Below are 17231 nucleotides of genomic sequence, written 5' to 3'. Positions count from 1 at the left end.
GAAAATCAAGAGTTGGATGCTTAACTGACTGAGCCACCCAGGTGCCCCTTAAAAAATTGAAATCTTGACCATTCAGTATGTTTCTTTATGATTTTCAGGCATAATGTTAGAAGACAAAAATATATAGCAATGCGTATAGAGAAGGAGGTTGTCAATTTATGGAATTTGTCTTACATTGCATTTAGTTGCGGTTTCCATAAATGAATTTCAAGCTTACTACCACCTTCTGAATATAAGAACTATCTCAATGAATTGTATTCAGATTTATGTTAACTTGTGGATTCAGCACACATTTATTACATATTTGATATGTATTAGGCATTATGCCAGGTTTTGGAGATAAGACATTCCTTTGCTTTTAAAGAAGCAATTAATTAACCAAAATATAGTAAGTACATTATTTTAGAAGCTCTTGGTTCCATAAGAGGGGCACCTAAATTAGACTGAAGGATTTACGGGTTTGTGTAGGACCGTGACTATTGAATTTAGTTTGGAAGAATGAGTAGTAAGTACTCAATGAGTAGTAAGTAGTTAGCCAGTTGCTGGGGAGGAGGAAGGTCACAGAAGCAAGAAGAGGGCATGATATTTTAGGAAATTGCACGTACTTGATCATGGTTGTCATATGGAAAAGGAGAGTGGTTAAGTAAGCTGCCTTCAGGAGGTAGGCAAGACCGAAATCATGAAAAATCTTATATACACTGCCAAAGAATTTAGATTCTTATTTTGGAAAGCCATCAAAGGAAGTATGTAGGTGTGTTCATGTCATATTTAATTTTTAGAGCAGCGGTTCTTAAGCTGTTTTGTTCCAATATCCCTATATACTCTTGAAAATCAATGAGGACTTTAAATAGCTTTTGTTTATGTAGGCTGTATCTATTACTATTTACTATATTGGAAAGTAAAACTGAGAAAAATTTAAAGCATTAGAGTATACCGGCATACATTGCATTAGTTGTCAGTGGGATATACCCCATGTCATGTAGCCTCTGGAAAACACTCCTATACGTTTGTAAGAATGTGTAGTGAAAAAGGCAAATAATATCATAGTATTGTGAAAATAGTTTTGCTGTCCTGAAAGGGTCTTAGGGAGTCTTGGAGGCTCCTGACCCACTTGGGGAATCGTTGTATTAAAAGATCATTCTGTCCCTATCAAAATAACACCAGAATTCACAGAGCTAGAACAAACAATTGTAAAATTTGTATGGAACCAGAAAAGACCCTGAATAGCCAAAGCAATCCTGAAAAAGAAAACCAAAGCTGGAGGCATCACAATTCTGGACTTCAAGCTGTATTACAAAGCTATAATCATTAAGACAGTGTGGTACTGGCATAAGAACAGACTCCTAGATCAGTGGAACAGAATAGAGAACCCAGAAACAGACCCACAGACGTATGGCCAACTAATCTTTGGCAAAGCAGGAAAGAATATCCAATGGAATAAAGACCGTCTCTTCAGCAAATGGTGTTGGGAAAACTGGACAGCGACATGCAGAAGGATGAACCTAGACCACTTACTTAAGCCATACACAAAAATAAACTCAAAATGGTTGAAAGATCTAAACGTAAGACAGGAAGCCATCAAAATCCTAGAGGAGAAAGCAGACAAAAACCTCTTTGGCCTCGCCCACAGCAACTTCTTACTAAACACATCTCCAGAGGTAAGGGAAACAAAAGCAAAAATGAACTATTGGGACCTCATCAAGATAAAAAGCTTCAGCAAAGGAAACAATCCACAAAACTAAAAGGCAACTGATGGAATGGGAGCAGATATTTGCAAATGACATATCAGATAAAAGGCTAGTATCCAACATCTATGAAGAACTTATCAAACTCAATACCCAAAAAACAATCCAGTGAAGAAATGGGCAAAAGATATGAATAGACACTTTTCTAAAGAAGACACCAAGATGGCTAGCAAACATGTGAAAAAATGCTCAACATTGCTGATCATCAGAGAACTACAAATCAAAACCACAATGAGATACCACCTCCCATCAGTCAGAATGGCTAAAATTAATTCAGGCAATGACAGATGCTGGCAAGGATGCGGAGAAAGAACTCTTTTGCATTGCTGGTGGGAATTCAAACTGGTGCAGCTACTCTGGAAAACAGTATGGAGGTTCCTCAAAAAATTAAAAATAGAACTACCCTATGACCCAGCAATTGCACTACTAGGTATTTATCCAAAGGATACAGGTGTGCTGTTTCAAAGGGGCATATGCACCCCAATGTTTATGGCAGCACTATCGACAATAGCCAAAGTATGAAAAGAGCCCAAATGTCCATTGACAGATGAATGGATAAAGAAGATGTGGTACATATGTATACAATGGACTATTATTCAGCAATCAAAAAGAATGAAATCTTGCCATTTGCAACAATGTGGATGGAACTAGAGTGTATTATGCTAAGCGAAATTAAGAGAAAGATGAGTATTATATGACTTGACTTGTGGAATTTAAGATACAAAACAAATGAACAGAAGGGAAGAAAAATCATATAAAAACAGGGAGGGGGACAAAACATTAGAGATTCAAATATAGAGAACAAACAGAGGGTTGCTGGAGGGGTTGTGGGTGGAGGAATGGACTAAATGGGCAAGGGGCATTGTGGAAGACACTTGTTGGGATGAGCACTTGATGTTGTATGTGGGGGAAGAATCAATGATTGGATTCTACTCCTAAAATCATTATTGTACTATATGCTAACTAACTTGGATATAAATTAAAAAAAAATATAAATCATTTGGATGTTGTAAATGAAAAAAATTTTTTTAATGTAAAAACAAAATAAAATGAAATGAAAAAAAAAAAAAGATCATTCTGGAGGCACCTGGGTGGCTCAGTCGGTTAAGTGTCCAACTCTTGATTTCGGCTCAGGTCATGATGTCGTGGTTTGTGAGTTCTAGCTCCACATCAGACTCCACTCTGACAGTGTGAAGCCTGCTTCAGATTCTCTCTCTCTGCCCCCCCCCCCATACCCCCTTACCCTTTCCCTCCCTCTCTCTCTCTCTCTCAAAATGAGTAAATGAACTTAAAAAAAAAGATTCTGGCAATGATGTTGAGAATTGTTTAGAACCTACAAAAAGCAACACATTTTCAGTTGTGATGGAGCATGCACATGTGTATGCATATGGCTACCTGAAATGAAGTTTTCAGGAAACAATTCTGTATTAGTTATCTTTTGTTGTGTTAAAAGTTAAAATTTACTAGATTAAAAAACCAAACATCTCACAATTGTTATGTAGAGCATAGCTGGCTCAGGGTTCCAGCTCAAGGTATTTCACAAGGTTGCAGTCATCTGAAGGCTTGATTGGGGTTAGAAGATCTTTTTCCAAAGCTATCTCACATGACTGTTGGCAGGGGGCTTCAGTTTCTTACTATGTGGCTCTCTGTGTAGGGTAGCTTGCATATCCTTACAACATGACAGCTAGCTCCTCACAAAGTGAGTGATCCAAGAGAGTTACCCAAGACAGAAGCACCATTGTCCTTTATGAGTTAGCCTTGAAAGTGATAACATCATCAGAAGCAAATTATTAAGTCTACTTCATATTCAGAGAGAGAGCAATTTTGCTTTCCCCCTTGAAGGGAGTAGTATCAAAGAATTTATGGAGATACCTTAAAACTATCACAGTACTTGTCAGGAGAGTGAGTCATTCATGAGTCTTTTCTTTCCTGCATGCCTTGCTGGGTATGCTAAGTATACAAGGCCCTGAGTGCTCTTAACCTGGGCCATTTCTCAGGATTGTGTTTGTAGCAAGCCAAATTGAGGAATGAGGTAATGTTTTCCACTAGGACAGAGAAGGTTTACTGCTTGTTATGAGTGGTGGACTCCCTAAACTCAGTGTCTTCAGCTGCAACGCAAAGCCATTGCATGTGTAGCATCTCTTTGAGTTCCTCTTGCTATTTGTGGGACTTCGGGGTAACAGTGAGCCAATGTAGACATGATGCTTATACTGTTTGCTGAGCTGTGAGTAATAAATTGTTTTTGTCTCTGAACCAGGAGACTCATGTGTTCTGTCTGATAAGCAGAGGGAGATTTGAAACAACCACAACAGATACTAGATAGGGAACTAAGAAAATATGGATAGGAAGCTAATTAAAGAACCCTGGGGACAACGTTATGGACTCAAACTGTACAGCTGCATGATTTTCTCCAGTAGCAATCAGGATTCCAGTTGTATAATCAATGAAGGTATTTCTTTTGGATTAATCAAGGACGGGAGTTTGGAGCGTGAAATTTTTTTCTTCAGACTTTCATGGTATAATTAATGTACGCTAAACTGAATGTATTTAAGTATATAGTTTGATGATGGGTACCTGGCTGGCTCAGTCAGTAAAGCATGTGACTAGATCTTGGGGTTGTAAGTTTGAGCCCCATGGTGGGTGTAGATTATTTAAAAAAATAAAATCTTAAAAAAATATATAATTTGATGAGTTTTGACATGTATACACCTGTGACCCCAGTCAAGATAATGAACATTTGCATCACCCCAAAAGTTTCCTCCTACTCCTTTTTGATCCATGCCTCCCCCGACCCCATCCCCAGGCACACACTGATTTGCTTTCTGTCATAATACGTTAGTCCTAGAATTTTACATACCTGGAATCATACTGTATAACTTTTTTTGGGTCAGAATTCTTGTCAGTTATTTAAAGTGCAAGAATTATTATTTTGTGGTTGTATGCCTGGCATATTAAAAAAGATTTTTTTTTGAACACTATCTTCTCTGAAGCTTATGAGATTAAAAAGCCAGTATGAAGAATTCAGAACTAGTAAATTTCTTTCTTTTGTTGTGTATATGAATATAGTTCTGATAATAACAAAGACTCCACATGCAAATACCGTTTTGGATCTGAAAGTGACTTGGACATAAGAGTGCACCTTCTAATATTGAAAACTTGATGGGAATTTTTGTTATTGGATCTTAACCTATTCAGTATGATTTAGTGATATGATTACATGAAAAAAGAATTCTGAACAAAAGCACAGTTGGGAATTTTTTTCTTGAATGTGGCATTTTAATGTTCTGATGGCATGATTCCTGAGACTGAATTATTCCTCCTTATTTTGTTAGTTTTACTTTGTTCTTTTGCCCAACATCTTTTAAAAAAGACTTTTTCCTTAATAGAAAGGTAAATGTGATTATTTAAGCTTTATACCTGGAAAACCTAAAATTGCCCCAAAGAGTACTAGATTAGCAGGACATACTGCCATAAAACTGTGGAAGCCTTTAATATTCTATGGACAGTTGAGATGTTCTCATCAGCAGATGATTGTGGTTAAGTACAGTAGGTAAGAGCTTCCAGGGCTCTGGAATTAGGTGCCCTAATTCAAATCTTCACCCTACCACTTTAGATGTCACTTAACAGCTAAAAAACTCACTTTCTTCATCTCTAAAATGGAGATAATGACAGTACCTGTGTTATGGGAGCCTTTTATAAATTTTTTTTAAGTGTTTATTTTTTGAGAGTGAGACACAGAGTACAAGTGGGGGAGGGGCAGAGAGAGAGAGGGAGACACAAATCCAAAGCAGGCTTCAGGCTCTGAGCTGCAGCATGGAGCTTGACTTGGGGCTTGAACCCATGAACTGTGAGGTTGTGATCTGAGCCGAAGTTGGAAGTTGGACACTTAACTGACTGAGCCACCCAGGTGCCCCAAGGGAGGCTTTTAAATATTAAATTAGATCTTAATGTTAAATATTAAATTAAGCTAAATATAAGTTTTTAGCATAATGCCTGACATGCAGTAAATACTAAATGTTAGCTTTTGTTATTATTATTGAAGGGATTGTGGGTAATAAATGTCTCTTATTTTAAGCAATATTCAGATTACTTAAAAAAAGAAAAAGATTTGCATCCCTCTTTGATCTTGAAATAGAATTCATTCAAACAGTAATATATAGGTAATTACTTGTCACCTACCTCACAGTCCAGATAAATTATGAGAAAGGAGGGGTGCCTAGCTGGCTCAGCTGGTAGAGCATGTGACTCTTGATCTTCAGGTTGTGAGTTCCATCCCCATGTTGGGCATAGAGCTTACTTTAAAAAAAAAATCATGAAAAGAAATTTTTACTTTTTGAGCTAAGGTTAGTCCTGGAGAGAATTTCCTAACATTACTAGTAAAATGTTGCAATTTCTGAACTTGGTGTACTATTGCTATTTCTGAGATGGAACCGTAAAGATTTGGGCTCTGTGTATTTTCTCTTCTGCTTGTTGTTACCCTAGGGCTATCTTTATTAAGATGAGACTGCCAGTGTATTCGTATTTCTAAAGAATAACCTGTTGGAGTTTGACTAAAGTATATGGATTCTTTAAAATCATATTTTTGACTGTGAGTTTCTTGGGTAGTGTTTTCAGTGAAGAATACTTCTTATTTGAGAGAGAGTTAGAGTGTGAGTCAGGGAGAGGGGCAAAGGGAGAGGGTGAGGGAGAGAGAGAGAGAGAGAGAGAGAGAGAGAGAGAGAGAGAGAGAATCCCAGGCAAGCTCCATGCTGAGCACAGAGTCTGATATGGAGCTTGATCTCATGAGATTATGACTTGAACCGAAATCAAGTCTGATGCTCAACCAACTGAGCCTCTCAGGTGCCCCTGATTTATTATTATTAAAAAAAATTTTATGGGGCGCCTGGGTGGCGCAGTCAGTTAAGCGTCCAACTTCAGCCAGGTCACGATCTCGCGGTCCGGGAGTTCGAGCCCCGCGTCAGGCTCTGGGCTGATGGCTCAGAGCCTGGAGCCTGTTTCCGATTCTGTGTCTCCCTCTCTCTCTGCCTCTCCCCCGTTCATGCTCTGTCTCTCTCTGTCCCAAAAATAAAAATAAAAACGTTGGAAACAAAAAATTAAAAAAAATTTTTTTTAATTTTAATTTATTTTTTGAGAGAGAGTGTGAGTGGAGATGGGGCAGACAGGGAGACACAGAATCCAAAGCAGGCTAACAGCACAGAGCCTGATGCCAGGCTGCAACCCACGAACCGTGAGATCAAGACCTGAGCTGAAGTCAGACCCTTAACCGACTGAGCCACCCAGGCACCCCAACCCCTGATTTATTTTTGAGAGAAGTGTAGAAAGTAGATATCTGTGATACGTGTTTTAATTATACTTGTAGAATATGAACATATTTTCCTTTTAAATAATTCAGGTTTTATTGTAATATGAATATAAAGTGAACCTAAAGTCTCCACCAACATTTTGTTCCTAATCTCCCCTTACAATACAAGTTACTTTCCGCTAGTCCCATTTGGCATTGGCACGTTTTCAAATTTGGCATTTCCCTTGTTAGAATTTTTTTATATATTTTGTATAGATATTTATACATATGATAGGTGTGTGTGTATATATAATGTTTTTAAAACCTTTTTTAATGTTTATTTTTGAGAAAGAGCATGAGCAAGGGGAGGGGCAGAGAGAGAGAGACAGACAGACAGACAGACACAGAATCTGAAGCAGGCTCCAGGCTCCGAGCTGCCAGCACAGAGCCCAACATGGGGCTCGAACTCATGAACTATGAGATCATGACCTGAGCCAAAGTTGGCCACTTAACCAACTGAACCACCCAGGTGCCCCATGTTAGATACATTTTTCACCTAGTTTTTGGTTTTTCTTTTAATTTTGCTTATAGTATTTTTTGGTATAATACTTTGCCATTTTGACATTATCAAATCTATTATTTGTTTTTCTTTATGGTTTTTGCTTTTTGTTTCTTACTTAAGAAGCCCTACCTTAACTCAAGTTCACAAGGATCTTCTAGTACTTTTGATAGTTTTAAAATTTTATATCTTTAATGTACATAGAATTTATTTCTGTGCATTATGTGAAGTAGGGATATAATTTATTTTTCCAAGAACACCAGTTGTTCAAACCCCATTTATTGAATGATTTGTCTTTTCCTCACTCTTTTGAAATGTTACTTTTAGGATATACTAAACTTACATATATAATTTAGACGTATTCCTGGGCTAGTACTGTACAATTTTAAATACTATGGCTTTAAAAGGCTGTAAGTCCTGAGGTGCCTGCGTGGCTCAGATTGTTGAGCATCTAACTCTTGATTTCGGCTTGGGTCGTGATCCCAGGGTTGTGGGATTGAGCCCCGTGTTGAGCTCTGTGCTGAGCATGGAGCCTGTTTGAGATTCTCCCTCTCTGTCCCTGGCTCCCTTCCCCTCTCCCCACTCCCCCTTTGCCCCCTTGCATTCTCGCTCGCTCTCTAAAAACAAAAACAAAAACAAAAATGGAGGGGGGCTGTAAGTCTTTATGAGAAATCCTGGGGGTCAGTCAGATGTGGTTTGGAGTCCAGATTCCCCCCTACCCCCAGTACCCAGTGGGCATTATGCAGTATCCTGTAATCATATACATTGTTTTCTCAATGAGTGTATGAATAATCACACTAAATGAGATAACCTATAAACAGTAGCGACTTCATACCAGATCAGGTTAGGTTTTACTGCTAAGTGAGTTAAGAAGAAACAAAACTTACTTTTAGAGCTTTTTTGATTTTTGCATAACAGGTAAAGGATCATGGACCTGTAATTTATCTTGTTATTTAGGGAACATCTTCCTTCTTTGTTTTTCTGTTGCAAATTGTTTATGTTATTCTTACACCTTTACTCTTCTATTTGAATTTTAGAGTCAGCTTGTTGAGATATATGGAGAATTCTGGGAGATTTTCATTGGGATTTGCAGTATTTGGGAAAGAACTGACAACTTGTACATTATTTTCTTGTCCATGAATATGGATAACTTTCCTTTTGTTCAGGTGTTCTTTCAGTAGAGTTTTACAGTTTTTTCCAAAAATGCTTGCATATTTTTATTAGATTTATACCAGTTTTTATGGTTTTCTTGCTACTGTTGGTGGGTTTAAAAAAATTGCATTTTTCTAATTGTTATGATTAATGTACAGGAAAGTACTGATACTTATATATTGATCTTGTGTCTGATTTGTAGAGTTCTATTATTTTAATAACTTGTCAGTTGATGACTTGGGTTTTCCAGTTAGAAAATCATATATTCATACATTGAGTTTTATCTTTCCATTGCTAGTCTTTATACCTCTTATTTCTTTTTCTTTTCCATTTGCATGGTATGGTTTCAGTATTCAGTTTTGAGACATGCAAAATACTGTTAAAATGTTTACAGTGAAATGCGCTATAAACAAATTTTGAATGAATGAATAAATAGATGATAGGGAAATCTCAAGAAAAGTTTCTGAGAGGGAAATGTTTACTATTGGAGGATTTAATGTGTGATCTTTTCATTGCAGATATGGTGTAAGGTATTTCTTCAAGACTGGACAGCTGAAGACCTGTTATTTCTGATTAGCCTTAAGCAGACTTATAGCCACTGAGAAACCTCACAGAATTTCATATTTTGCTTTCTGCTGTATATCTTTCTTGGCACCTACGTTCAACCTGCAACCATGTATGGAAGTGCTCGCTCAGTTGGGAAGGTGGAACCAAGCAACCAGAGCCCTGGGCGTTCACCTAGGCTTCCACGTTCCCCTCGCTTGGGTCATCGTCGAACCAATAGTACAGGAGGGAGTTCTGGAAGCAGTGTTGGAGGTGGCAGTGGGAAAACCCTTTCAATGGAGAATATTCAATCCTTAAATGCTGCCTATGCCACATCTGGCCCTATGTACCTAAGTGACCATGAAAATGTGGGTTCAGAAACACCTAAAAGCACCATGACGCTTGGCCGTTCTGGGGGACGTCTGCCGTATGGTGTCAGGATGACAGCTATGGGCAGTAGCCCCAATATAGCTAGCAGTGGGGTTGCTAGTGACACTATAGCATTTGGAGAACATCACCTCCCTCCTGTGAGTATGGCATCTACTGTTCCTCACTCTCTTCGTCAGGCAAGAGATAATACAATCATGGATCTGCAGACACAGCTGAAGGAAGTACTGAGAGAAAATGATCTCTTGCGGAAGGATGTAGAAGTAAAGGAGAGCAAATTAAGTTCTTCAATGAATAGCATCAAGACTTTCTGGAGCCCAGAGCTGAAGAAAGAACGAGCCCTGAGAAAAGATGAAGCTTCCAAAATCACTATTTGGAAGGAACAGTATAGAGTTGTGCAGGAGGAAAACCAGGTTAGTTTTATATATATATATATGTTTACCTTTATTGATCAGATTCATGTATATAAATGAAATAAGCTATTCTCTTTTTTTTTTTAAGTTTATTTTAAGAAAGATGCACATGTGTATGGGGGAGGGGCAGAGAGGGGGCGGGGGGAGAGAGAATCCCAAGCAGGTTCTGTGCTATCAATGCAGATACCAGCGCAGAGCTCCACACAGGTCTCAGACCGTGAACTGTGAGATCATGACCTGAGCCAAAATTAATAGTCAGATGCTCAACCAACTGATCCATCCAGGTGCCCCTTAAAGGAGAGTTTTACAGTAGCCACCTCATTGTTGATTTTATACTTTATTTTGGGGTTAGTAAAAAATTATGAAGTGATAAACTTACTTGGATTTCTTTAGTGTTCCTGAATGATACTAAGAATTAAAGAAGGAATTAGAAATGATCTGTCTTTGATGATGTAAATCTGATTTAAGATTTCTGTTGATTATTTTACCATTCTATTACTAATACTCAGTTCAGGCATTTATATCTGCTGTGTTGGTCATTATTATTATTTTTAATGTTTACTTATTTATTTATGAGAGAGAGACAGAGCGTGAGCAGAGAGAGGGAGACACAGAATCCGAAGCAGGCACCAGGCTCTGAGCTGTCAGCACAGGGTCCTATGCGGGGCTCGAACTTATGAACCATGAGATTATGACCTGAGCTGAAGTTGTATGCTTAACTGACTGAGCCACCCAGGTGCCCCAAATCTTGGTTTTTGAAGAAGGTTGCTAGTTGTATTGTTTTGTATTTTAAAGCCCCAAACTTACTTTCTCAGTAATAAAAATCGCTTTTCTCTGATCATGAAAATAGTACTGGAAAACACAGGTATGAAATCAAAATTTATCTCAAATCCTCTTATAACTTTGTTTTTCCATCATTAACATTTTGTTGTTTCTCCCTAATGAACTATTTCTGTGCATATACACATATAAAATTTATACAAGTAGAATATTACAGGTGTTAACATTTTGACCTTTTTTAGCCAACATTTCTGCTGTATATTAAAGCCCTGTGATGTATATCGGAATCATTATTTTAATGCCTATATATTGTGCGTGTACTAGTTAAGCTAACATCACAGTTAAAATGTTTCAAATTTATTTGATAGTACAATATGAATTAAAAACTAAACCTTTAATTCATTTGAATGAGCTTTCAAAATAATTAGAAAGTATGAGAATTTTCTTCTTTGTGAGATATATTATAATTTCAACTACTTTGCTTTTACTTTTTAACCAGTGATTAAATGTAATTTGTCATTGCACACAATCTGAATGTTTTATAATTATACTTAAATCTCTTAGCAACCCAACCTTTTTGAAAAAGAGGAAATGTCCTTTAAAAAGTATTTCCTAGGAATTTTCTTGAGTTTGAGTCTTCAAGACTTTAACAACGTGAAAAGAAAGAAAAGAACTAAAAGAGACCCCTGTGTTAGATCTTAAAAGTAAGGACAGGGTTTCTAATGTTGGTTCTGATATATTAATTTATTTAAAATATAGATATCCTGGTCTTGCTTCATAAATAGCTTTGGAGATAGAATCCAGCAACCTATATTTTATTTTTTATTTCTTTTAAATGTGTATTTATTTTAGAGAGAGGGCATGCGAGCAGAGGAGGAGCAGAGAGAGAGAGAGGGGGACAGAGAATCTGAAGCAGGTTCTGTGCTGTTAGCAGCAAGCCTGACCTGGGGCTCAGCCACCCAGGTGCCCCAAGTTTGGGATCTTTAGAATGGAGTACTTCTAATTCTTTAACTAGTCTAGCCATAGGGAATTTATGATGATTCTCCTGTCATCCTTGAGCTCAATTGTGACAGAAGGGAAAAGAAACAAGGGACCGTTGGCCTGATGCTTTTCAACCTTTTTTTCTGCCTACTCCACTTCAGGGTAGTGACAGACTCCTATACATAATGATTATTAACTGTGACAGTGACCCTTAGTAGAAGGAATGTGTGTACAAAAAAAAATATTTAAAATCTTAGGTATTAGATATGTTTATTAAAAAAAAAAAGCCAGCCAGGTGATTGAGAATCTCCTCACCTTGAGAATCATTAATGTATAAGATAAAATATTTAGGTGATATATGACAATAGAATGGGGAAACACATTTTCTTCAGTTCACATTTACGTTCTCAGAAAGTGAAGTACAACACCAAAAGTTTATCATTCCTAAATAAGAAATGATAGATAACATTCTGAAAGTTTTTACAGTTTGGTGTTGAATGATAAATATCAAGAGAGAAAAAATAAGTTTGCTTTATTTGGTCTTGTGGTAAGGTATCAATATAGCACAGGTCTTAAAAACTGGGTCTGTATTTTGAGGGTAGGTACTAGGTTTTTTTAATTTGTAAAAATCAGATTGATAAATTGGAGTACGTACTAATAGTATATCAATGCTCAAATATGAGGTACTTTGTATTTAGACAGGAGTCATAGTGCATGATACTTGAGTATTATTTAATCTCAAATGTTAATAAAAATCAGTTTACTTACATTTACCTGAAAAGTGGCTGAGCTATAACTTATTGTTATAAATAGTGAATGAATGAACAGTTCCCTTTATAGTTTCTACCTTTCAAGAATATATTGATAGTGTGTTTGTGTGAATAAATGTAATGTGTATAAATGGAAATGTATATATAATTTAAAGTGGATTTTGATAGAAGTTGAATGGAGATTACTGGATTTATTGTTGAATTAGCTAGCTTCCGTGTACCTTTCTTGATGATGCTGAAAATATGCCTTTCACCAAGATGGTTTTTATTATCAAACAATTTGGAAATGTCCATTTTAACAGGAAAAAAAATTAATGGTATATGTCTTTATTTTCAAATAATTGAGGCAGCTAATTATGCCTATCCTTTGAAAGCTGTGTGGGTAAAAAGCAATATCCTTTCTAATTACCAAGCTACATTGAAAGGCAGAGTATTTGAGTCTTCTGCAAAGAGTGTAGTGGGGACTCAGCACTTCAGTCCCGTGGAAGTGAAACAGTCCACAGGCTATGATGCCAAAAAAACCATATGCACTGAAGGAGGGTGAACACAGCCTTATCTAGATTCCGCCCCTTGCCCTAATTAAGCACCAGTGCTGGCAGGAATATATTCTTCCTGTACCCTCTGTAATTACCACACAATCCTAAAATTGTATAACTTTGGTCCAAAAAGCAAAGGGTGCAATTTTAAAGTAAAGTGAGACATTGCAGTGAGATACAGAGAACTGGGAATGCTAATTAATAGATTATAGTGAGCCAACAGTGGGCCCTAATTAAACTCTGCATTCATTATACCCTCCAGAGCCCTGAGAGGTCGGACATTTTCCACTTTACAAAGAAGATTGGTTTAATAGGATTTACAGTAATTAAACAAATTTCCTCATTCCAGTTTGAGAGTGGGGATTTAGATGCATTCTAAATGTTTGATCTGATTGGGCCACAGAAATTTGTTCTAGAATCCTGTCAAATGTAAAAACACATTTGCTAAAAATTGCTTAATGTGTATGGTTCATTATTATGGAGTCCTTTTAGAAAATTGTTTCTAAAATAAATACCCAGGTGTTTTTATATCTCATACTCCTTTTGTTACTGAACTTTCAAATGTTGGTGGCTAGAGATACGAAACAATGCATAGTTTTTAATTTTTTTATTTAAAAACATTTTTTTAAGTTTATTTATTTTGAGAGAGCAAGCCAGCATACAAGTGGGGAAAGGGCAGAGAGAGAGAGACAGAGAGAGAGAGAGAATCTCTAGCAGGCTCCATGTTGTCAGTGCAGAGCCCGACTTGGGGCTCGAATCCACAAACCGTGAGGTCATGACCTGAGCTGAAATCAAGAGTTGGTCGTTTAACCTCCTGAGCCACCCAGGTGCCCTGGGACAATACATGTTTTAATAGGAAAGACCTTTCTTTTTCTTTCCTTAAATTGAGAATGAGGAAGTTTCTTAGTGTATGTTTGGTGAAGAATAAAAGTCCAGCTATGAGCTTGGTTGAATTGCAGAGCTAAGGCTTTGGATGATTTATGTTTTATTTTATCTAACCAACATTTAACAAGATATTGTCATACTTCTTTTTTTGATATTATGCCTTGTAATATTTCTCTTATGTTGATTTCACTTGGAAGCTTAGTTTTGAAAATAATTATTTTAAAGCACTTTCATTGGGATTTTGTGTGGTGAGAGTAAATTCTAATACTCTAGTGTGGCAAGTGAATTTAATGTTTTTGTGTATTTTTTTTGTTTTTGGACTCTGATTTTATTCAGGACTTTGATTTTTGAATTTTGATTTTATTTATTTAAGGATCAAGAAAACTTTCAAGTTCAGAAATACAAAAAGATAAACTAACCCTATATAAATCTTTGGTCATTTGTTCTCATTGTTAGGCTGCTGGTGGCTATTAACATTTTTAGTTTTAGGTTGTACCTTGATTTGTCACATGGTGAAAGCTATTGAATTTAATGTTTTTTTTTTTTTTTTTTAAATTTATTTTTGAGAGACAGAGTGTGAGCAGGGGAGGGGCAGAGAGAGAGAGGGAGACGCAGAATCTGAAGCAGTCTCCAGCTCTGAGCTGTCAGCACAGAGCACGACGCGGGGCTCGAACCCACGAACTGTGAGATCATGACCTGAGCTGAAGTAGGATGCTTAACCAACTGCGGCACCCAGGCTCTCTGAAAGCTATTTGAATTTAAATAAGCTTTTTCATGAGGTTCCTAATTATTTCACTGTCACTTATTAATTTATTTTTTAAGTAGGCGCCATGCCCAGTGTGGGGCTTGGACTCATTACCCTGAGATTAAGAGTCCCCCACTTTACTGACTGAGCCAGCCAGACGCCCCTGTTTTACTCTCATTTAAAGTCTGATCTTAAAATCTGGAATCTGTGTCTTGGACTATTCATTTAACTTTTCTTTTTGATAATTCTGTTTTAACATAGAGATGAATTATGAATGATAAAGCAGAATTATGAGAGATAAACTGTTTAACTTTTCTTTTGATAATTCTGTTTTAACATAGAGATGAATTATTAATGATAAAGCAAAATTATTTATTGTGGATAAATTGGTATATCCGAATCTATTTTCTGGATGTAATCTTTTTTGGTGTTTCAAAAGTGAGATGTGTTAAAGGAACTATGTAGTATGCCCTGAGAAAATTAAGTCAGATGTAAAATAGATACGTTCCTTTGGGGGAGTTAATTATTTTGAGAAGGAAAATTTGTTCATGTTTGGCTTCTACAAATTTAAGCTACCTTTCCATTGGATTTTGTCATATCCGAAGTATGAGGTGGGGATAGGAAATTGGCTTGTTGCAGAATTGGTAAATTTGCTGTACTTGGAATGTAGTGAAATGTTATGAAAAATGATTCAGTGAATCTAATAAAAAATGTTGTGCAAATATCTGATAAGGCTTATTTGTGAGGAGGAATTTGCCAGAGGATCTCAGCTGCTTCTTCCCTCCACATTCTCTTCTTGCATTTCACAGTGCAGTCGAGTGATTTCATCTCAGTGACAGAATAGTTTTTAGGGATTTGTTAATTTATAGTAACTTTGCAGATAGTAGCTTAAATATGAGTTGGGAAATCCACTTTTGATTTTCTTATGTCAAAGAAACCAGAAAATGAACTTGGTTTTTTTAGTTATGTTGAATAAGGGAGGACAGAGTTTTACTTTTTATTTTATTTTTTTAAAGTTTGTTTATTTTGAGAGAGAGAGTGTGCATGAGTGGGGAAGGGGAAGAGAGAGAGAGGGAGAGAATCTCAAACAGGCTATGGGCTGTTAGCGCAGAGTCTGACACGGGGCTCAGTCTCACAAACCTGAGATCATGATCTGAGCCGAGATCATGACCTGAGCCTAAATCAAGAGTCAGATGCTTAACTGACTGAGCCACCCAGGCTGTGCACCGCCCCCCCCCTTTTACTTTTTAAAATCATACCGCTCCTAGAACTTGACATCATGTTATGGGTGCCCTGTTTGCCCAGAAGGGTATTGGAGGGGCCTAGAAACCATGCTTACAAGAGGTGGTTGAGAGAACTAAAGAAGGGAAGACTTACGACATTTTATTTATAAGCTGTGTATTTGATACGCAGCCATGTAGAAGGGAGTGTTTTTTCTTTTTCATTACTTTTTGGGGGGGGAAGGCAATGCTAGAAAAATGAGTGCAAACAAGAGGGTTATAGATTTCTGGCTCCATTGAAGAATATACTGTATTTTCTAACAAAGCTATATCCGTTTGTTGGAAGAGTCAGTTTCAGAAAGTAAGGCTTGACCATCACTAGAATTGGTTACAGGGAAGCCAGAATGTCTCTGGCAACTGTGTGGGTGTGCTTAGTCTATCAGCTCTTCAGAATGTCTGAAGTGGTGTAGAGTAAAGTGGTACTTTGTGAAGAACCATTTAGGGAGTTGCACTCCCCATCTTCCCACACCCGTTAATCCTTCCCTCCCTTACTTTTTCCCTCTCTTCTTTTTGATAGCTTTATTGAGATACAATTCAGTTCATCCTTTAAAGTGTGTAATATTTTTCTTTCTTAATCTGGGATTTATTTGAAGAGGAGTTTGAAGAAAGTAATAGGAAGTTGCCCCAGGGATTTCTTGAACAAGGAAATGAATGACATAACAAAAAGTACTATTTAGGTGCAGCTTTTATTGTTGTCAGCAGAATGGATTGAATCAAGAAAGGCAGGGAAAGAAATTGACTTTGTTGCAAAAGGCCTGGATTAATGTGGGTAATAGGAATGGAGAAGAAGGTGCATAATCATGGGGTATTTTCAAATGAATATTCGGATATAGACTATTATGGCAAGAGAAGACTGTGATGGACCGTGGTATTGAAATGGGGGAAATGTTTTTGCCATTGATGAAAAGTGGATAGAAATTAGAAAGTGGAACTGGAAAGCGTGTTTGGAAATAAGAGACTAATGACTTTGACCTTAGGTCCATACACATAGATGTTATTTTGTGTATGCTTGTTAATGTTGGAAAATTTACTGATCTAGTTAGTTCAGTATCACAAACTCTGCTTGTGGGAGTAAGGAGTGGAGAGGAGGAGAGAAGCTATTAAATGGTTTATGTTTTATATGTATGTTCTCACTGAGCTATTTTTGTGTTTTGATCTTCTTTATTGTGGTATT

The 17231-nt window shown here is 37.0% G+C and overlaps 1 protein-coding gene across 6 annotated transcripts in view; it reads left to right on the top strand.

The window, feature by feature from the left end:
• Positions 1 to 17231, top strand: part of ERC1 (ELKS/RAB6-interacting/CAST family member 1) — a 532268-nt gene that overhangs the window by 31240 nt on the left and 483797 nt on the right. For 5 of the 6 annotated variants that reach the window (XM_047866436.1, XM_047866437.1, XM_047866435.1 and 2 more), the window contains exon 2: positions 9256 to 10080. In XM_047866436.1, the coding sequence (XP_047722392.1) occupies positions 9412 to 10080 (669 nt within the window). In that variant the 5' untranslated portion in view covers positions 9256 to 9411. The remainder of the gene's footprint in view (positions 1 to 9255; positions 10081 to 17231) is intronic. The other variant, XM_047866438.1, reaches the window with a different exon arrangement.

The sequence above is a fragment of the Prionailurus viverrinus genome, chromosome B4 (assembly GCF_022837055.1).
Source record: "Prionailurus viverrinus isolate Anna chromosome B4, UM_Priviv_1.0, whole genome shotgun sequence".
Classification (NCBI taxonomy): Eukaryota; Metazoa; Chordata; class Mammalia; order Carnivora; family Felidae; genus Prionailurus; species Prionailurus viverrinus.
This window is presented reverse-complemented; position numbering and strand designations above follow the sequence as displayed.